Genomic DNA, 22,545 nt, shown 5'->3' on the forward strand with positions numbered 1-22,545 from the left:
TTCAGATCTCTAAAAAGAGAACAGTATAAACCTACATCAAGGAGGGAGACTCCTACGACCAGAAAAAGAACAGCCAAATACTTCATGGAGGCCAGTAGGCAGAGACCTTGCTTTGCCAATGGGAGGTGCTCAGATACTAAAGGTGATGGATGCCAATGCAAAACTTTAAGATAGACAGCTACTCAGCTGTGTTTGGTAACTACTGTGTGAATGACCAAAGGCCTGATTCTGTTTCCAGTGACTACAATGGAAGCTGGAACAAGCCACAAGTGAGAGTTGGTTATTCTAATATATTATATACCTCAGTGCACTTGACTACCAAATTATGAAGGGAGTAGTCTACAGGGACTGGCTGAGCAGCAAGAGTCAGGACTTCCAAGTTCTATTCCCAGCTCTAACACCAACCTTCTTGTGACTTTAAGCAACCCACAGCTCACTCAAGCATAAAAGGAGTGAAATACGCACCTCTCTCACTGAGGTGTTATATGGCTTCAACCAAAGGATACTGAACTTGAGGTCTAATCAAGGAAAGTCATCTCAGGCTCCACACCTATCCCTGAGCTCTCCTGTCCATTTGAGTTTATAATCACATTTTCCCATTTTAAAATAATTACTACCCCCCCTCCCGACCCTCCATGCTGTCTTTTCCCCACACAAACAGGGGGGAGGGGGAAATTACCACCAATACAGGTGAAGCCATGAAACTTACTATACACCTGGCAGAGACAAGTTTAAACTGAAAAAAGTCCCCTCCCCTCCAACTCTGTTTTAGTCATCTTAGGCATTAGCAGATAAAAGTCACACCTTTGTCTGAAGATTTTTTAAGTTGAGTGTTCCTTTGTTCTTTGGAAAATCAAAAGCTCAGATTTAAAGCATGAAGTAGAGAAGGATGAAGTAGTATGAAGGATAATGCTAGATCTTTAGATGTCTGGAATATGAAAGGGCACAATACAGGAGTGCTGCAGACAATGGGATTTACAAATAGAGGAACGGAATCCTTTGGATTTGGAAAGTGTGTGGTGTTTGGTTGTGGAGTTTTTCTTCACCACCAGTGCAACCTCACTAGTGGTAGCACTAATGCAGACGGACCAATGTAGTGTTTTCATCACTGTGACAGATTAGACAACGTTGTGATAATGTCTTTGCCTTGTCTACACTAGCACACCCTCCATTGTTACCACCACTCTGGTAGTGCAACACTGTAAACCACACCAAAGGCATCTAACACCATATGCCAAACGGAGTTACGTTAAAAGCAACAGCGCATACTCACTGATTTCTCTGGTTTTTCAATCTCTTCTGTTCACCTCCCCATGATTGCAGGGGGTGTTTTTTATCTGGAGAGTGTGAAAGTAGAATGAATTATATTGAAATTATAATTCATTAAAGAAATGCTACTTGAAGGGTTTGTTGAAATATAGTTGTCAGGAAGAGAAACATTAAGGCGTGTGAGACAATGGGTCCTCAAACTAATTAACTTAGAGCTCCTACTGAGCTAGGAGATTGGTAAACGTTAGTATGCAAATAAGATATGTATGTATATTTGTCAGTTTCTGCTTTTTTTGTCTCTTATGTTAAATTGGCTTTGGCTTAGCTGTATAAATAAGTTATCTTGAACCTCAGAGAAGGGCTCACATCTGGGTGCATTAGCAAGGGGCTTTACTAATAAACAGAGTGGTCTGTTTGCATCCGATGAAGTGAGCTGTAGCTCACGAAAGCTTATGCTCAAATAAATTGGTTAGTCTCTAAGGTGCCACAAGTACTCCTTTTCTTTCTGACAAATTATGAGAGTCCTGAATCTGACTTTGACAATTTGGAGGTTCCACCCTGTCTTCACTGGGGCCGTGTGACTCCTGACTGTTCTTAGGACGGCCGTGGCAAGCTGGCACCTGGGCATTTGGCCCGAGCGGTCCTCCACCAGGATGGAAGGGTGCATGACCACAGTGAAGTCTACGCCATCGAACCTGTTGGTTCCCACTCTGTTCTGGTAGGGATCCCGGGATCTGACATCAGGAATCTGGTCAGGTAATTATTTCTATGTTTTGTCCAGACTGAGGCCTGGCTTGTCTCTATGTCTATCCATCCTCCCTGTGGTGTGTTTGAGTCTGGGCGCTGTCTCCGTCTGGGGATCGGCTGACCAAAGGGTTCCTGTCCCCACGGTCTGAGTTAGTGAAATCTGCACAATTGCAGCCGCACCGCGCCTTGGGTAAAACCCTTGTGTGAAAGCAAGGGCGATTGAGGCAGTAGCCTGTGGGCTCCTTTTGTGTGTTGCACCGGGCATCGCTCTGACGAACCCAACTTTCCTTCTTGTGTGATTGGTGTGTAAAGTCCTCCTGTATGGGTAACCAGACATCTAAGTCGGGACAGTTCCCTAAAGGAACGTCGGCTCAGGTTATGTATTTTAGGAAGAGTCTGGACTCCTGTAAATTTCTGGAAGAATGGTCTGGGCTAAGGGAGTCAGGTAGAGTGACTACTACCAGCACTACGCTACTGTCCCCAGAAGCCTTTACAGCTATTCTGAGGGAAAATGGGCCCTTTTCCCACAGAAATGATCTATAAGGGACTGCTGCAGGCAGAGAGAGAATCTGATCAAAATTGTCTGACTATTGGGTAATGTAATCAAAATCACTAAAGGATGCAAGGGTGTTCTATTGGAACTTAACTGCCTCAAATGTATAAAGGGAATGTAAGATGTAAAAAAAACAGAGCAGTGTGGAAGGGATGTTAAGGGAAAGAAAATGTGTATGTATCTGTGTGTGTGTGTAAATATGTAAAGTTCTAAGGACCAGTTGGTTGTTTTTGTTTTAAATAATGCCACTAAAAATCCATTTGACTCTTTAATTCAAAGTTGCAAAACTGACAGACCTTTTTGCTAGACACAGGTAATTAGTGTAGTTTGGCTTTGGGATTTGGCATTTAACCCTTAAAAGGTAACTCAATGCTTTACAAAATTAAAAATGTTTTTAAGTTGTGGCTGCAGCAGGGCAGTAAAATCAGGAGAATATATAAAAAAAATTCTGGATTCTTTTTGTTTGTTTTATGTTTGTTTTTGTAACAAAATAGCAGATGAGAGCTGTAGTAAAAAAAAAAAAATAAATAAAAAAGACAGTGCCCTTCTGAAGCAACAGCAGGGGTGAAGTGCACAAAACAAAAAACAAACAATGTTAGAAACACTGAGTCTTAAAATGGCTCTGAGTAATCAGACTGTCACTTTGATAAAGGTACATGAAAACTCTGTAAGCAAAAAAAGAAATAGTTACACCTTATGTAAAAATGGATCTGGGTAATGTTATAGAAGTTAAACTATGGAAGGAATGTGCATTTGCCCCAGAACATGTGCAGGGTATATTGTAGAAGGAGCAAAAGAAATGCAAACATACCATGCTACTTAATTAAAATGCTATTAGGGCTCCAAAGGGAGCCACAATAGGTTGGGTTTTCTTTTTCAGATTGCTATGTGTTTTGGAAGCAGAAGTTAAAAGTAATCAAAACTCTGGTGAAAGTTGATTGTGTTCCTTTTAAGATAGAGTCTCTGAGCTGCTGATTTTAAATCCAAAAGCAGGAAGTGCCTGTGAAAATGCAAATTACCTAAATGATAAAGGAAGGAAAGAACTAGCAGCACAAAGGAGCAGATAAAGGACATACCTGGTCAGCAAACAAATTGTCTAAATAAAAGGCATGGTATAACAAGATAATTTTAATAAATTTAATGATAATAAGTATCCCTGTAACAACATATAGTGTGTATGATTTTTGGAAAAACCCTTTAAGGTCGTATGGTAATGATGCTTCTCAGTTATTACCTGTAAATAAAACTTAAAGCTTAACACAGCAGGAAAAACATTATAAACTTGGTCTGCTGTATAAGAAGGAAAACTCAGGGATTTAATGGCTAAAACAGTGGGATAATTTTCCCATACCCCTTAAAAGATAAAAGCCATTGAAACCTGGCCTGCCTATAGAACAAAAACAGGAAAATGTGGGTGCAATTCCTCTGTTTTTCCTGCAATTAGCAAGGAAATTTGTAAAAGAAAGTGGTATTATTATTAAGCAATAATTTGTCCCCACCAGGGGGGTGGAAATTGTTTCTTTTGTTTTTAGACTCTACAAGCAAGCTGGCGCCAGCGGAAGAGTAATTCAGAATACCATGGATCTATGTTTTGTGTTGTTTGTCTGTGGTGTTTGTCTTGTTGCTAGCATTGTTGTGTTTTAATGAACAGAAAACCTCATGGCATGGGTGGGGGATGGCTTCAAAAGGCTGACCTTGCGGGGAGGGAGGGAGGGAGGGAGGGAAGATGTGTATGGGAATGCAAAAGGCTAACTCAGGAGAATCCCAAAATTCAGTGGCCACTGTTAGGATCTTGGGACAAAGACCGAGTAGACGTCTTAAAAGACAAACTCAGCCAACCTAAAACTAAATTGGCAAAAGGATAGGTTGATTGTTTCATGCAGTGGTGGGAAGAGGCAAATCATAGGTGGACAGAATCAAAACTTGCCTCTCTCAAAGATTCTGGTTTCTATCCCACCAGATACAACTCATTTTACTGTTGTTGATTTGTGCTCTGCTTTCTTTTCTGTCCTGGTTCACCCTGACTCCCAGTTTCTGTTTGCCTTTTCTTACAAGGGGCAACAGTACATATGGACCACACTGCCCCAGGGGTATACTGAAAGCCCGTCATATTTTTCCCAGGCATTAGCCAGAGACCTTGCTGACCTTGTTTTCCTGTCCAGGTCCACACTAGTCCAATATGTAGATGATCTACTCCTCTGTTCCCCTTCATTGTCTGCCTCTGAAACTGACTCTTTAGTACTCCTTACTGCCCTAGCAAATACGGGTCACAAAGCTTCTCGCTCTAAAACTAGAACTCTGTCACGCTTCTGTCACATACCTTGGCTTTCTCCTCTCCCAGGGTTCCCGTGCACTTTCTCTCACCCGCATCCAAGCTATCCTTAGCTTTCCCCGACCCCGCTCCCCACGCGAGGTCTGGAAGTTTTTAGGCATGGCTGGATTTTGCAGACAATGGATTCCCCAATATGCCTCCCTTGCAAAACCTCTCCAGGAACTCACTCAATTTTCTGTGCCTGACCCCATGCCGTGGCCCCCTGAGGCCAATTCTGCCTTTGTTTCCCTCAAACAGGGTTTAGCTTCTGTCCCTGCCTTAGGGCTGCCTGACTATTCTAAGCCTTTTACCCTTTTCTGCCACAAAAAATCTGGGTGTGCGCTTGGAGTTCTCACTCAGATGCATGGAGAAAAGAACCGCCCAGTGGCTTATTTCTCTGCCACTTTAGACCCTGTTGCCCAAGGCTTACCCCCCTGCCTGCGTGCTGTGGCTGCTGCAGCGTGCCTAGTCGAAATGTCTGATTCCCTTGCTCTCCGCTCTCTTCTTACCCTCCTGGTCCCTCACTGACCTCACCCTGCTCCAAGACTCTGCCCCAGAAACCGAGAAAGAATCCTGGGTTGCCCAAGGTTGCTCTCTACATCCAGATTCTCTTTGGTGCTCGCCTACTGGTGCCTTTGTAGCCTCCTTTTCACTCTACCCGTCTCTGGCCGCCCTGCTACACGGTGTTTCACATGTCGAAAAGGAGGGGATGGTCTCTGCTGTAACTAAGACAGGATGGTGGGCCCCCCATTTTGGCTCTTTTGCAGCCTGCCACTGAGCAGCCTGTACCATTTGCCAAAGCCATAATATTGGTAAACCTGCAAAAGTGGCCCAGGGGGTCCGGGGCCTGCCTCAAGCACCGTTCTTGCACAAATGCCTAAGCGTCAACAATATGACTTTATATTGGTTATGGTATGTTTATTCTCTGGTTGGAGTGAAGCCTTCCCTTGTTGCAAGGCTGACTCACTGTCTGTTGCCAAATGTTCGTTAAATCATATTATGCCTGCCAAGGGAATTCCTGCTACTCTGTCCAGTGATCGGGGTACACATTTTACTGGACAACTTGTTCAACACCTGGACCATATATTGCATATCAAACACCTGTTGCACTGTCCCTACCACCCACAGAGCGCAGGTGCAGTTGAAAGACGAAATGGTGTACTTAAGAATAAGCTTGCTAAAATTTGTGACTCTACAGGATTAAGCTGGCCAGTAGCCTTACCATTAGCCCTTATGGACATGAGATCCACTCCATCCCAAAGGCATAAATTAAGTCCCTTTGAAATTGTTATGGGACGCCCTATGCGAGCTATGACTACTATTACTCCTGTTCCAGATTTGAACTTGACTCAAAGTGCGCTCCTTCAGTATTGCAAGGGACTAATACAAGCTGTAAGTCACTTCCATTCACAGGTTCGAGTCGCCTGGCCCATGGAACCCACCTCCGATGCTTGCCACAACCTCGAGCCAGGTGACTGGGTCTACATACGGCGCCATCATCGAAAGCACACCTTGAAGCCCCGGTGGAAGGGTCCTCATCAGGTACTGCTTACTACACAGACTGCTGTTAAACTATCTGGTATCGCAGCATGGATACATGCTTCACAGTGTAAGAAGGCACCATCCCCAGAGAACCAATAGTCACCTCAGGACAACGCAGAGTCAATTTTGACTCCAGAAGATGACGTAGAGGAACAGTCTGCAATACCTTACAATCTACGCTCTCGTAAGGGTTGCCAGAAGCAGACGACGAACAAAACAAAACAAAAAAGCAGTAGCGAGCCTAGCGCCTACTGCCTGGTGAGCATAAAACCGTGACTGCGGTTCCCTCAGTTGAGGTAGTCAGAACCAGAAGAGCCTTGCCTCTAACATGCGCCTCGGCCTGTTCCTCAGCTGCTGGTATCGTACGGTCTGGGGAGACCATGATGACAATTCTTTTATCCAGCAGCAGGTGTGGATAGCTCAGACCCTTAATATTTCTCATTGCTGGGTCTGCAGCCACATCCCAGCCCACTCTCAAACTGGTGTTCCTGTCCTGGCTATCCCACTCAAGTCCCCAGACCTCACTGGAGGATCTCGTCTGTTTAACAAAATACGGATCAGCAATTACACTTGGGAAGTGGTGGGAATAAATGCAACTAAATGGATAAGTGTGGTGGAGGGAAAAGGTCATTGGTGTTGGGTGTGTAATGGGACAGGGCTGGATCAGGGGAAAAGCCGTTGCCTTCAGCATATTGTGGCCAATGATGTATGGGATTATTCAAACAAAACTAAAAAGTGGCGGGCCGGGTATAGAGATATGAATTTTTCTCAACCTGGGATCAAACAGAGAAATCATCAATCTCATGTTCCCCCTACAGTAACCTTAGTGAAAACAATACAATCTTTCAATGTCATGCAAATAATACCACTCCTAGTAAGGAGAATTACCCTGTACCCTTTGGGGGATACTACTCCTCCTTTGCAAACACCTATATGACAAATGGGTGCAACCGACCCTTCCTGGCCTTAATAGGCCATCACTGGGTGTGTGGGACCAGAGCTTATACCGCACTACCAGCTAATTGGTCAGGAATCTGTTATCACGCCCGACTCTTCCCACAATTCTGAGTGCTAGGAACCTTCCCTCGAACGCCTCCGCAATTTCAGGCGAAAAAGAAGGGACTTAAAAGATGCCCAATGGTATGTAAATAACATAAGCCCCTTAACCTGGGAAGAGGCCATTGGCGGTTCCTTCATACCATTGGGGGAGTAATACACCATGCAAAAAGGCTCCTAAGGTTACAAGCAGTAGTTGAAATAATGGCAAATGAAACCGGAGAAAGTTTAAGAGCCCTGGTCAAAGAAACAGGGGCAATCCGACAGATGGCCCTCCAAAACCGTCAGGCATTGGACATAGTGCTGGCAGCAAAAGGAGGGACTTGTGCTCTCATTGGAAAAGACTGCTGTGTGTATATACCAGACAACACCAATGAGGTAATAGATCGTGCTAGCCACTTAGAACAAATCACATATCTTCCCCACGAAGAGCCAAGTTCTTTATGGAAGTGGCTAAGTAACCTTTTCAATTTCTCTGGCATAGGAAACTGGTTGTTTCAGGGAGCCCTAACTCTCCTGTTTGGAATCCTAATAATTTTTGTATGTTTTCAGTTACTTTCCTGTTGTATCCAAAATTGTGTCAGGCATGCTACACAGATAGCTGCCCCAAACCAGAGTGCTAATTTGATGATTTTAAATATCACTGATGAACAAAGAGATAAAGAACGCTTGATATGTGGAACCCAGTCATTGTTGGTCATTGTGTAGCTTGACCAAAAGGAGGGATTGTGAAAGTAGAATGAATTATATTGAAATTATATTTCTTTAATGAATTGCTACTTGAAGGGTTTGTTGAAATATAGTTGTCAGGAAGAGAAACATTAAGGCGTGTGAGACAATGGGTCCTCAGACTAATTAACTTAGAGCTCCTACTGAGCTAGGAGATTGGTAAACGTTAGTATGCAAATAAGATATGTACGTATATTTGTCAGTTTCTGCTTTCTTTTGTCTCTTATGTTAAATTGGCCTTGGCTTAGCTGTATAAAAAAGTTATCTTGAACCTCAGAGAAGGGCTCACATCTGGGTGCATTAGCAAGGCGCTTTGCTAACAAACAGAGTGGTCTGACAGATTGTGAGTCCTGAATCTGACTTTGACAAGAGAAACCACCGGGTGACTATATTTTAAATTTGTGTGTGAAGAATGTGCATCACTCTGTACTAATCCAGATTAAAAAAAAAGACTGTGTCCTAAGAGGAAACCATAAAGTTCAGAAAATGCTGCAAAAAACAGGCCTATATACTTACAGCTTGCTTGCTTTAGGTGGAGCCTACTGAAACTAATAATTGTTAAGACTTTGCTGTTCACTTAAACAAGATCTGCAACAAAAACAAATCTTTTAAATTAAGATCTGTTCTTTTCACAGGTCCTGAATGTTTTACCTTTTGATGCAGTAGGTATTTGGTAGAGAAAAGGAAGGTTGGCTTCTTGAAACAGACTACTTCTGTTAATTGTACACGATTCACTTGCTATCTATGGAAGCATAGTTTACAAATATTAAAGGATCAGACCTGTTTAAAAAAAAACAAACAGCATTTTGTGTAGCAAGGTTGTATCTGCAATTGGCTTCTACTGTTCTGAAGTAATTACAGCTGGGAAAGATGCTCATAACCTTTAGACCCATCCAGAGATAAAATTACACTTGTTTGTTCTTTGAACGTATGTACTTTGAGACATGGCAGATTTGCTAACAAACCACAGGTGAAAGGTCTCCTGTCTTGATCTCTCCCCCCACGTAGAAATGAGGATCTCATGGGAGTCATCCCTCTCAACATCTGCATTATTCCTTATTAAACTTTTTTAAACAGTTTCCGCTGACACAGTTGTGCTGGTAGTGTGCGGGGAGGGAAGTGGAGGGGGAGTAATTTTGCTGAACTGGCTTTTTAAAAAGCTGTTCTCAAGATAGCCTTGAATGCTTTCTAAAAGTGGCCTTAGAGCTAATTTGGCTGCACAACTGTGCTAGTAAAAAAAAACACCCCCAAAAAACACCAATGCTGCCAGATTTGTAATATGGGAAGGACATTGACCTGCAGAGTCTCCATTGTACACGTATGTTTTCATGCAGTAAAGGTTATTCACGCTTTACGGTGAGCTGTCATGGCTCATGCAATACTACATTCAGCTGATAACCTAAGTTTCCACAAGCTATTTTCCCACCATAATTTAACTTTTTACTGTATGTCTGCTCTTCCTTTGAAGCATCCCCTCATTTCTAAAAGTTAAAACAAAGCTAGTGCTACTGAAATGTGTAGTACTGATAGCTCTGGAGACTGAAGTCCTTTAACCACAGCAAAGCAGTTGCCCTGCTGCATCTGCTCTGAAGTATCCTAACCTTGATCTAAGAGACTGTCTCTAGGGTTTGAATTATATCTAGGGTTCCTATACTGTGCCCATCACTCTGGTATCTGAACACCTGAAAAAAACAGTGGACAAGTCCCTTCTAGGAATAGGCTAGAAAAGTACAAGCTATCTTCACATAAGCCATCAGAGTACATTTGGTACCTGCCAGATTGGTCTGCATTCAGACCTACAACCTAGAAGTGTGACCGACTTTATATTTCATTACCGAAGAGCCACCTAGTCACCTGTAAGTTAGTGTTGGACAATATTTCAAACACGGTTTTAAGCTGAATTTTCCATCCTTACTTCACTTTTGATAACGTTGAGTTCACATGATGATTCCCTCCCATCCTTGCTCTCCTGAAATATGGGGGAATCTCCTCTGTGTTTTCACGTCTTGACTCTATTAGAGCAGCTATCTGTATGAGGGAGCTAAAAGCACTGACAAAAATACCAACACTTTGATCTAGATAATGAGATTGTTCATGGTGGGTTATAATTTAGAGACAAACCTCCCTATTGTGGAACAAAAGGCCTTTTGAAATCTGTTCAGCGTAGGCTTCTCCGCTGAATGGAATGAGCTGTCTGCTCAAGCAATAAAGAAGACAGGTGATGCTCATTCTTCTTAGCTCTTTTAGGGATTCTTTTCCATATACTAAAAAAAAAAAAAAAGGGGGGGGGGTATATTTCCAGTCCCCCTGGAAGTCTGAAAGAGGTAAAAATATTGAACTCTCAAAAAAGGACATTTCTGTGTTATTTAGAAATGGGCCCAAGCCACAGTCTTCAAGTATAGGTATGAACTTCCCTCAAGTTTGTGCGTGTTCAGATCTGAAGTTTTGGTCTGAACCAATCTCTAATGCTAATCTTTGTGCTGGGCAAAACAGTTGCGGGGTTTGCTTTTGTTCTGACCTGTTGCAGTATAGTCAAAATAGGCTAGGTGCTGTACAGGTGTATAGAAAGGCACAGAACTTGTCTTGTTTTTACCACCTAAAATGACAGAGAAAGGGCTGGGAAAAGGGGTGCAACATATAGTTACTTTATCTAGGATGTTGGGTCTCCGAGGAAAAAACTTTGCTGCCTTTAACACTCCATGGCAAGTGTTTGCAGGCTAATATCTTGCTTTGAATTCTATGAAGAATTTGTGATCACATTCCTCTACTTTTCATTCAGTCAGGTGATGACTGAGCCCAGAGCCTCAGCTAGTGTAAATTGGCATAGCTTCACTGACTTCAAAGAAAAATAGGGCAGATCTTCACCTTGAGCTGTTTCACTTAACCAGAGAGAATTGGGAGATTGGAGTCAGTGGAGATTTTTTGCATCGCTTTATAAACACACTTCACTCATGTTCTTTGGAATCCTTCAACTAAAGAGGCATGGCAGAAAGGCCTGCTCTAGTTTGTTCTGCCATATGAAGAGCAGATTTGAGGCTGGTGGAGCAAGGTTAATTTTGGGGAAACATGAGATCTGGTAAACAAAAGGTGTCCACCTCCAGGAGAGAGAGACGTGATGCAATGTAGCAACCTACATAAACGGATCAAGAATGGATACCTATTGATAAGTATGGTAAAACATCAAACACTGTGAAAGCCCTGTCTTGGCAGACTGTTCTTACCTCTGACCACTACCAGAGGAGCCTTTACATTTTGGCAACACTGGTATAGTTTGTCATATCAATATAAATATTAAATTAAACTGAAATTCTCATGCTCAAATAAATTGGTTAGTCTCTAAGGTGCGACAAGTACTCCTTTTCTTTTTGTGAAATTCTTATACTGCTCTAGGTGATGTCCTGCAAGTTTTAATTCAACCTTGAATGTTGATGTGAATTCAACTGTGACTTCCTTGCCATTTGGAGCAATTGCGAATAGAGTAAAAGGAGGCGTAGAAGGTATAGATATTCTATTTGCTAGCATCCTAAATGGTGCACTGAAATCCATCATGTTTGGAGGGCTGTTCTTAAAAATAGGAAAACTGAAAGACTCCAGATCCCTTGAGGATGTGACCTCTCCATGTTGGGCAAAGCAAAAAAAAAAAAAAAAATTTCTTATCAGAGGATAATTTTTGCACGCCACTGTCGGAACAGATGTTAGAAAATGCCTGTCTCCTCTGAAGGGGTTTAGAAGCTGTGGAGGTAACTTCTGGTCTGTCATGGTAGCTGTTTGAAGGCAGAAGTAAGTGGTCTTCCTGAACAGCGGAACCTCTCCAAGCTACATTAGTCTGAATCAGAACTGAATAGTGCTCCAACGTTCTGACTCACTGACATTTCAACTCTGATAACAGGATATGAAAGCTATTCAAAAATCAAAACTAATCTGCAGTAAAGATGACAGCTGTCCATACTTGCAGCAGGGTGAGCAAAATCAAATCATAAATTTTTTTTAAAAACCCAGTACTTTCATTTGGCAACCATGGTTTATAGTTCAGAGATCAGAGTCCTTGCAGTGTCTGAGAAATGAATTGCTGGGCAGTCTCACAAAGGCAATGTTCAGTGTTTTTTCCCTTCTCCTCCTCACCTTGGCTAGGACAAGTTTATTTTGCTGAGTGTTAAAGAGTTTATTAGAATTGGGTATATTTCTTTGTGGTTTGACTTTATGTACTGCTCACCAAAAACTATTGTCTGAATCTCGCTGCTTTTCTCTTATGACTGACTGACCAAAACGTAGAGACTGTTTTTGCTATTGTCCTTCATTCAGAAGAAGAGGAAAGAAAAGTAGGGTAGCATTTAATAGAAAAATCTATAGCTAGTTAGAACTTCAAAGTTGTACATCATTATTACAAAATGGTAAATTCCTTTATGGTGGTATCATTAGTAAAGCTAGGCCTAAATGCTGGTAAAATCAACTTTCTGCATTTCTTTTTTCAAAAGTAGCATTATCTTCCCTCAAACTTTTGAAAGTGTGATGACTAATGGTCTTTCAGGAGCTTTCTTTAGTTTCCATGTACCAAAGCTCTCAGTTTCTCTCTTTTAGCCAAAAGTTAACAGCTTTGTTATACTAACTTATTACTATTAGCATCCTACAGAACCTAAGGAGAAATAAGATCCATTTCTGACCACAATCTCAAGACTTCTTGACAGCCATCTCCAATTGTAATGACCTTTTATACGTGAAAGCCTGGAATAGTCTAACAGCAATTGTTTTGTAGTCTTTGTGCATACTTTTCTGAAGCTAGAAGAGTACATAAGCTGGAAACCTCATTACAAGTACCTTATGTAAGAGTCAGTGGAGTAAGAAAACAGTTTAACAAAGGAGATCTGAAAAACAAACTGTGGTGAGAATGGTTATGTGTAGATCCAAGTTACTATCAGCACTTGGACCAGGTTTTCAGTGGATCCACTGACAAGTTTTCAATAAAAATGTAAAAATATAACTAGATGTAATATTTTCACTGAAGACAAAGAGATATACACTATATACCAAAAATGGAGGTAGTCTAAAAATAGCCATACATGGCCTGCCTAGCAGATTAATAGTATTTCACCCTTCCAATACAAAAATCCATCCAAGTTTGACTTCTGTCACTGGGCTGCCAGTACTTTGTCCTTTACTAAGTTAAAAAAAAAACTTCCTCAATCTGCAGACATCTCATTTAACCACACTCCAGAACTATCAACTCTGCTGTAAGGAGCCACATTTAACCCTCTTTGATTCAGCTGATATGAGACAAGAGGGGGAAAAAATTGGGGGGTGGGGAGATTTGAAGGGGGCACATTTGAAGGGAGCATAAAGGGTACAGAACAAATCCCCAAGCCTGACACTGTCCCCTATTTAAATAAAGGATTCTTATTATAATTCCATCTCACAGTTCTGATGACTAATAAGATACCCAAATGTCACTAGAGCAATTTGCTTCCTTCCCTTCATGTTTCATCAGCCCAGCTTTGCACAACCTTCAAATATAATGATAGGCATATTTATTAGCAGTTTGCTATAAACAATTCTTATAGTTCTGGGAGGTAGCCCACAGGTGTAATAATTCTTTCCAGCACTAGCTTTTATCATACGCCATGGCACTGAGGAACTTTAAAAACTTATATTGTATGACTTCTGTAAATAGCATCCACTGCTACTTCAGTAGGTATTTTTAAAATGAAAAATACTTCAGTGCCTTCCATCCAAAAGCACTTTGCAAGCATTAAAGTTTGCCTCAAGTGGGTCATGAGATTATGGGTTATATTTCCATTTTACTGATGAGAAAACTGGGATACACAGAGGTTAAGTGACTTGACCAAGACATAAAGGAAGTCTGATACAGTGGGGCTAGAACCCAGGTATTCAACTCCCAAGCCTGCACTTAAGCCACAAGGCAAAAGTTATCACCAGACAACCTTAGGCCCACCTCCCCCCATATCTATAATTAAAGAAAGATTATTCCTTATCTTATTCTTGTCAAACTCTGGACTATGTTCATTCTCCTGGTTACAATGTCCTTATGACTTCATTACACTTACATTTGTTTTATTGTGGATTATAGTTACACAAGTACATAGAATTTGCCATTTAGCACATCAGATTATTGGTTAATCAAATCTGGCTTCCTGCCTCCATCAGCGGACAATACAGGATACTGACCAAGGTGAAAAGAAAAGGAGTACTTGTGGCACCTTAGAGACGAACCAATTTATTTGAGCATAAGCTTTCCTGAGCTACAGCTCACTTCACCGGATGCAAGGTTTCTGTACTTCTGAAACCTGACCAAGGTGAGAACACCCACAATGCTTATGACTGTGTAGTGCTCTACATAGGGTGACCATAGCTCCCTGAACCAGCAGTAATGAGATGAGAGCATGAAACATGATATCTGATTAAGTATGCTTTCTAAAATAGGGTAGTCAGTGTTTGTAATAGGCTTTGAGAATTTAAAGCACTAGGCATTATCATTTAAAAAACGAACAGTCACAAGCATTTCCAGTCGCTCTTTAAACCCACCTACCACAGTATTCAACTCCATGCATTTTTTTTTTAAAAGCCAAACCCCATTTACAAGATGAAAAATTGGTATAGCACTCAGTATACTACGGATGATTGTATAGCTATCAAATAAAGAAGCATCCTGCTTTAAACCCCTCCGCACAAGCGTAAGGAATAGCTGGCTACCGACATGTACCTGTTTTGTGAATCTTGGCCAGTCTGTATTAACCGAGAACAGCGCCGATCAAGGACGTGTCTCTCTCACCCACACACACACACTCCGGAGCCTTCCCTGCCCGGGCACCGGCGTCGCGCCCGCCTGGCAGCGGGAAAGCACCGCGCCCGGGCACCCTCCCTCCCCGCCCCCAGGCGCCCGGCCCGGCTCACCTGCAGCGGGAAGCTCGCCGCCTTGTTGCCCACGTAGCCGCGCACGACATGGCTCTGGATGGAGAGCACCCGGCACCGCGCCTCCGCCTCCTCCATGCCGCCCGCGCGCCCTGCCCCCGCTGCACGCGGCCGGGGCCGGAGCCTCCCCGGGCAGCGCGGAGCTGCCGAGCCGCCGCCGCCGCCGCCGCCCGGCGCACAGGGGAGAGCGGGGCCGGCCAGCCCAGGCGGCGGAGTCAGGCGATCGGCGCAGACACCTAAGCCCCGGCTTACATCCGCCAGCCCAGCGCCGGAGTGAGCCGCCAGCGCCCGCCAGCGCCATTTAAAGGCGCCGCCGCCCCCCCCCCCCCCGCGGCACCCACACCACAGTCCCCCTGCCCCACACCTAGGGCCGCCCCCCTGCCCCCACAGTCCCATTGCACATCCAGTGCCGCCCACACCCCCACGGCTCCTCACCCCCCCACCCACCTAGTGCCGCCCACGCTCCCACTGCCCCTCACACAAAGTGCCGCCCCCTGCCCCTCCCCCCCACACCAAGTGCCACCCCCTGCCCCAACACCTAGTGCCGCCCACACTCCCACTGCCCCCCACACCAAGTGACACCCCCCGTGCCCCCACAGTCCCATTACGCATCTAGTGCCGCCCACACTCCCACTGCTCCTCACCCGCCCCACCAAGTGCCACCCCCTTGCGCCCCCACACCTAGTGCCACCCACAATCCCACTGCCCCTCACCCGCCCCACCAAGTGCAACCCCCCTGCCCCCACACCTACTGCTGCCGGCACCCCCACTGCCCCTCACATGAAGTGCTGCCCCCCTGCCCATCCAGTGCCACCCACACTCCCACTGCTCCTCACCCCCCGCACCAAGTGCCACCCCCTTGCACCCCCACAGTCCCACTGCACATCCAGTGCCGCCCACCCTCCCACTGCCCCCACCCCTCCACACCTAGTGCCACCCTCACTCCCCGTCCCATACCCCCACATACCTAGTGCCACGCCCTGCCCCCAGTCCTATTGCGCATCCACTGCCACCCACACTCCCACTGCACATCCAGTGCCACTCCCACTGCCCCATACTCCCACACACTTAGTGTCAGACTGTTACATCCCATCCCTGGCCCACAATCATATATAAACCATTAATTTAATACAAGAGACTGTGAAGCTAAGAACAGCCATATTGGGTCAGACCAAAGGTCCATCTAGCCCAGTATCCTGTCCTCCGACAGCGGCCAATGCCAGGTACCCCAGAGGGAATGAACAGAACAGGTAATCAAGTGATCCATCCCCCATCATCCACTCCCAGCTTCTGGCAAATAGAGGCTAGGGACACCATCCCTGCCCATCCTGGCTAATAGCCATTGATGGACCTATCCACCATGAACTTATCTAGTTTGTTTTTTTTTAACACTGTTATAGTCTTGGCTTTCACAACATCCTCTGGCAAAGAGTTCCATTGGTTAAATGTGTGTTGTGTGAAAAAGTGCTTCTTTTTGTTTTAAGCCTGCTGCCTATTTCATTTGGTGACCCCCTAGTTTGTGAGTTATGACAATGAGTAAATAACACTTCCTTATTTACTTTCTCCACACCAGTCATGATTTTATAGATCTCTATCATATCCTTGTTTAGTCATCTCTTTTCAAGCTGAAAAGTCCCAATCTTATTAGTTGCTTCTCATACAGAAGCTGTTCCATACCCCTAATAATTTTTGTTGCCCTTTTCTGAACCTTTTCAAATTCCAGTATACCTTTTTGGAGATGGGGCAACTACATCTGCATGCAGTATTCAAGATGTGGGTGTACCATAGTTTTAGAGAGAAGCACTGAGATATCCTCTGTCTTATTCTCGGTCCCTTTCTTAAAGATTCCCAACTTTGTTTGTTTTTTTGACTGCCACTGCACATTGACTGGATATTTTCAGAAAACTATCCACAATGACTCCAAGATCTTTCTTGAGCGGTGGTAACTAATTTAGACCCCATCATTTTATATGCATAGTTGGGATTATGTTTTCCAATGTGCATTACTTTGCATTTATCAACATTGAATTTAATCTGCCATTTTGTTGCCCAGTCACCCAGTTTTGTGAGATTCTTTTGTAGCTCTTCACAGTCTGCCTGGGACTTCGCTATCTTGAGTAGTTTTGTATCATCTGCAAATTTTGCCACCTCACTGTTTACCCCCTTTTCCAGATCATTTATATGTTGAATAGGACTGGTCCCAGTACAGACCCCTGGGGGACACCACTATTTACCTCTCTTCATTCTGAAAACGGACCATTTATTCCTACCCTGTGTTTCCTTCTTTTATCCAGTTACCAATCCATGAGAGGACCTTCCCTCTTATCCCATGATTGCTTACTTTGCTTAAGAGCCTTTGGTGAAGGATCTTGTCAAAGGCTTTCTGAAAATCTAAGCCCACTATATCCACTGGATCCCCCTTTGTCCACATGCTTGTTGACCCCCTCAAAGAATTCTTAATTAAATAAAGTCTTCCACTCATAAGGCAATTGCTGTATCTGTCACACACACTCCTCCCCCTCCCCACATTACCACCTCCACACACACACACCCCCTTATACATCAGTGTACCCATTGCTCATCCCTGTACACATCACCTCCTACTATACCCCACACACTCAGATGTCACCACCTTCCCATCCTCTCACCACATAATGCAAACAATGCCACCCCCCACATCCATGAAACTCCCCAGCACCCAGTGCACTCACATCCAAATACTAGACTGTACACCTACCATTAGCTCTTGCAATACCCACCCACTGCAGCCACCCTAAACACTCTCCCACACACAGTGCATCTGACAGCCCCCAACCACCATCTACCCCATGCCCACTCCCTACTGCCACCTCTGTTACCCACTCACTGTGGCAGCTACTCAAATATACATACCACACAGTCCATTATTGACTGCCTAGACATGGCAACCTTGAGAGCTAGGCACTGAGCTACATAGTGCCATTCAGTGCACCCACTGACACTTCTGATGGACACCAATGCAGAGCTGCCCACTGAAAACCATCATATATGTACAGTCCCAGAGAGAGAGAACACACCAGAATTACATCATACAGCCATCACACTCTCACACACATACTTAGCCACCTCTACCCATACATATGGAACATGCAGTGAACCCACACGCTATGGGCAATTCAACCACTGATATCATACATAGGCAAAGAATGTACAATACACCCTCTGGTACCACAAGAGCACACACCGCACACACTGACACTGCCCATACATGGCATACACAAAGCAATTTTTAATTGAGTTCAATGGTATTTTGGCATAACCAGCTACAAGAGTAAAGATAGAAATCTTGTGTCTGTCAGAGATACAATACGTTAAGCTGCAGCCCAGGATAGGACTTCACAGCATGTTTGTGGATTTAATCCTCCTGTCCATTTGTCACTATTGACCATTCCTGATTCAGTCAAAGATTGACTCATAGCATGAAGTCCTCTCAGCGGTCTCATCTTTCTCCTACTAATGTGCAGGTTTTAGTCAACGTTTTAAATAGTGGTCTTATTTCTGGTAATTTGAGGCACTATGTTCCTTATACTACTTCATACTTTGAACAATCAAGTAGAAAATGCCTCTCTTTCACTCCCTTTCCTGCCACGTCAGTTGCAGAGTTGTTTCTCTCTGCATTTGTACTTCACTTTATTGCCTTCATTTTCCACCTGTAGTTTATGGTCTCATATTCTGTGTTTGGTAAGAGCCTACCATAGAGTTTTTCACCTTTTGCTATGGTGATTTGTGTAGGGAGCTGTATACCGTTTAGCATATTCTGACTTTTTCTGCCCAACGCACCATACTTTGACGTTTTAGCTTTTGGTTCAGTGTCTTGGATACGTTCAGTTTTGGAGAGGTTTGCTCCTCAGGTCAGGAGGTTAATGGTGCTGAGGCCTTGGATAACATCATATAGGAGTGGATTATGTTCTTGTTTGGATTTATCATTTGATTCTCTAGTGCTTTGTGATAGAGGGAGTGACTGCTGCTTTGCTTGAGATTGTTAAACTGCCGGTACTTACAGAAAAAGAATACTAATTAGGAAGAGAATTGTTCCAGATCTGCTCTGCAGCCATTGGTTATGGAGTTTCTCAATACCCAAATTTATTTGCATAGCTGTAGGTATAGGGTTTTAATGAAATTTTGTCTCAGCTGGCTATTTAAGCAGGCTTTAGGCTTGAGACTTCACTCCTATCTAGTAGATGGAATTGAATTGTATTGTCGTAGAGTTTTAGTCAGAAGGTTGTATTTATGCACACAGTGAAATTACACACACTCACAGCATGTAAAAAATGCACCTATTGACACTACACACAAACTCCATACACTACTCACGAGTGATACCCAATTACATAGCATGCACAACATATAGTTACATATTACACACAAAAAAACACATTAAAACTTTAAAGTTGCAAAATCAAGCACTCAAAAGTTAGGAAATAGAATTAAGATTGCCCATGCGCCCTTAATTCAGCCCTTTATGCGTATTCATTATACTACAGTCTAATTATATGATCATGCGGTTTTTTCCCCATGGGACCGGGACATATCAGGGTACAATCCAAACTAATGAGTAGCTGTTTCACCCCTGCCCTCTAACCTACAATCCTTTGCTGATATAGTCTCCAGCCTGGACTGCTCACAAAGCCTCCAGCATATAAATCACCAGCCTTGGTTATATTGCATCGTGACCCTAACACACCTCCAGTCTTAGATTTCCCCCCACAGATGCACGTCCTGTACAATCTAACCTTCTCCTGGACAATACAAGTCCATTTTTTCTGTTATATAAATAATATACACACAGCTTGCCACCTCAAATGGAGTTTCCCAGATACTTCAATTCATGCACACTGGATTAGATAAAACAAAAACAAGTATATTCGCTACAAAGAGATAGATTTTAAGGAAGTTCAAGTAATGAAGCATGAGCATCAGAAATAATTACAAGAAAAAGATAAAATGCTACTGGTGCCTACTTAAACAATGTTCAATTCAAGGCACAGTTCTCCCACCACATGCTTTCAGCAGTCTTAGTGACCAAACTTTTTAAGTCAGGACCCCTCCCCTCATCCATCAGCTGCTTACTTTGGCCCTTCAAGTGCAGTAAATCAATGGGGAGGGGAGTATCTTACGGTGTTTGTCCCCCTCTTGAAAAACATTTCCAGCTGGGTATTAGGAAACAAAGTCTATGGGGAAGGATGTTCTCTGCTGCATTCTCTCTCACCTGTTTGAGTTTCCTTGTTTCCCTTGCTGCTTGAGGACTCTATTTACTGCCTAAATGCAATTTAAGCAGAGCACACATTCTTTTGTTTGAGACAGACCTGTCTGTCAACCTCAGTTTGGAACATGTTAATACCACCATACAATGGAATCTTATAGCTTCACATAGTGTTGCCACACATTTTATCAGGACAATAGTCATCAGCACGTTTGAGTTTTCAAATAATACCTCACAAGGCATATTTTGTACAAAAATTTCTACAGTAGTGTGTACAGTGTGAATACAGGGATACATTCTATCAGAGGGACCCTTACCTCATTTAGTGCACGAAGCTACTATTTTGTTTTATCCTCATTGAGCAGAGTGCAGTAAATAAGGCCTGAACAAACACTGCTATGGAAACAGAATTATTGATTTCCTCTAGAGCTTTCTTGTGGCGTTTCTCATAATAGTATCTAAGTGCTTCAAACAGTTTATTTTCACAACTCTCCTGTGCCGTGAACTAGCATTATAGTCACCATTTTACAGACAGGAAACAGAGAGGAAGGTCAAAAATATCCACTAATTTTGGGTGCCCCATTTGAGATATCTACAACCTGATATTTCAGATTACTTAGCATTATATTGTATTTTGTGTGTTCAAAGCACAGCTTACATGGAGTTCATTCACATCTGTGAGTGCTCAGCTTTTATGCAAATCAGACCACATGCTCTCAAGTCAGGCACCCAAAACATGAGGAACACAATTAGCAACCACCTATAACAAGTTTGATTTAAATGTCTCGACCAGCATCACATCAGAACTTGATAGGACAGGAAGAGGATAGAATCGAGTTCTCCAGGACCATGTTCCACTGCCTTACCCATGAGACCTTCCTTTCCCTTCCTGCTTCACTCACCACAGCCCTTCCGCATTCTGAAACAAATGAAACAGGGATCTTACAGACAACATTCCCCTTCATTACACAACCCTGATTCATCTCCAGAGCAGGTCTATCCTGTGCAGCAAATGAGGCAGAGGGCCTTTGAAAAAAAAAATACCATAGCTAAAGCATCCAGGAAAAAATAATTAGAGGGTGCTGAGCCCCACACCAGCAGCCAAGCTCCCCCCACCCCCTTTCCCCTCCAATCAACTCCTTCTCCTCCCTGCAGTGCCTCCAACCCACTGGCCAGCCTGCTGATCAACTCCTCCTCCTCATGCACACCACAGAACAGCTGTTCAACAGCATGCAGGAGGCACTGGGAGGGAAGGGGATGGGGCACAGGCAGGGAGGGGGCAGGGGTGGGGCTTTGGGGGAAAGAGGTGGAATGGGGGGCAGGGCCTTGGGCAGAGCAGGGACAGGAAGAGAAGTTGAGCACTCCCCAGCTAGAATGGAAGTTAGCAGTTCTGTGCACAAGTAACCTTCATTTTAGCATTTCCTAACTTGAGTGCTTGGCTTTGCAATCTTAATGTACTTTTAACATGTGCATGTCAGAGGGTGTGCCTGCCTCAGTTTCTTCTCACCAGCTTCTCAGAAATACACCACAAAGGCTTTCTGTCCAATAGCTCCCTTTCTTCTTTTTTTTTTTGGGGGGGGGGGGAGAGAAGGAGGAGGTTTTGTTATTAACAAAAACAATCAAAGTATAAATCTCAAAATAAGCCCCTCCCCATCCTTTCTAGATTGCTACAGGACCCTGCATTCCTTATCCAACTCTCTGGCTCTAAGAAGTCAGCAGGCAAACTGTACTTTTGGCCTTGCCCTGATTTGTCAGAGGGCTTCCCTGGAATCCTTCATCACCTCAGCCCTCTCCAGGCTTAGCTATTTCAATCTTCCAGGTTTAGGACTAGAGCACTGACTCCCAAGCTATTTTACCTGTTTCTTCCAACCCCACTTTCATAACCTGCCACAGAAACCCACCTTGTTCCCTGTGGTTCCTCCTCCAAACTGCCTTTTCTGCCCTTTTATAAAGCCCAGCTGTCTCAGGCGATCACCTGATCTTAATCCTTGCCCTTTTGGCTAAAATGCAGTTAATTAGCAGCACACCTGGGACTGATGGAACAGCGTTGGCTAGTTCTAGGCCTCCTATGTGTGTGTAATTTCACAGGTTTTTTTAAGAAAGCAAACTGAAAAAAACAGAAATTTCATCATGAAGCATCATATTGACACCCTTAGAACCTTCTGATCCACC

General features: G+C 43.7%; 1 protein-coding gene and 1 long non-coding RNA gene across 2 annotated transcripts in view; one reads left to right on the forward strand and one right to left on the reverse strand.

The window, feature by feature from the left end:
- PDXK (pyridoxal kinase) overlaps positions 1–15,412 on the reverse strand; it is an 86,093-nt gene extending 70,681 nt beyond the window's left edge. The window contains exon 1 of the mRNA XM_073359264.1: positions 15,114–15,412. Coding sequence (XP_073215365.1) covers positions 15,114–15,209 — 96 coding nt within the window. The 5' untranslated portion in view covers positions 15,210–15,412. The remainder of the gene's footprint in view (positions 1–15,113) is intronic.
- A 743-nt stretch (positions 15,413–16,155) lies between these two features.
- The window catches only part of LOC140917155 (uncharacterized), a 40,077-nt gene continuing 33,687 nt past the window's right edge, over positions 16,156–22,545 (forward strand). The window contains exon 1 of the long non-coding RNA XR_012160727.1: positions 16,156–16,381. This is a non-coding gene — a long non-coding RNA (uncharacterized lncRNA). The remainder of the gene's footprint in view (positions 16,382–22,545) is intronic.

Source organism: Lepidochelys kempii, chromosome 1 (genome assembly GCF_965140265.1).
Source record: "Lepidochelys kempii isolate rLepKem1 chromosome 1, rLepKem1.hap2, whole genome shotgun sequence".
Taxonomy (NCBI): Eukaryota; Metazoa; Chordata; order Testudines; family Cheloniidae; genus Lepidochelys; species Lepidochelys kempii.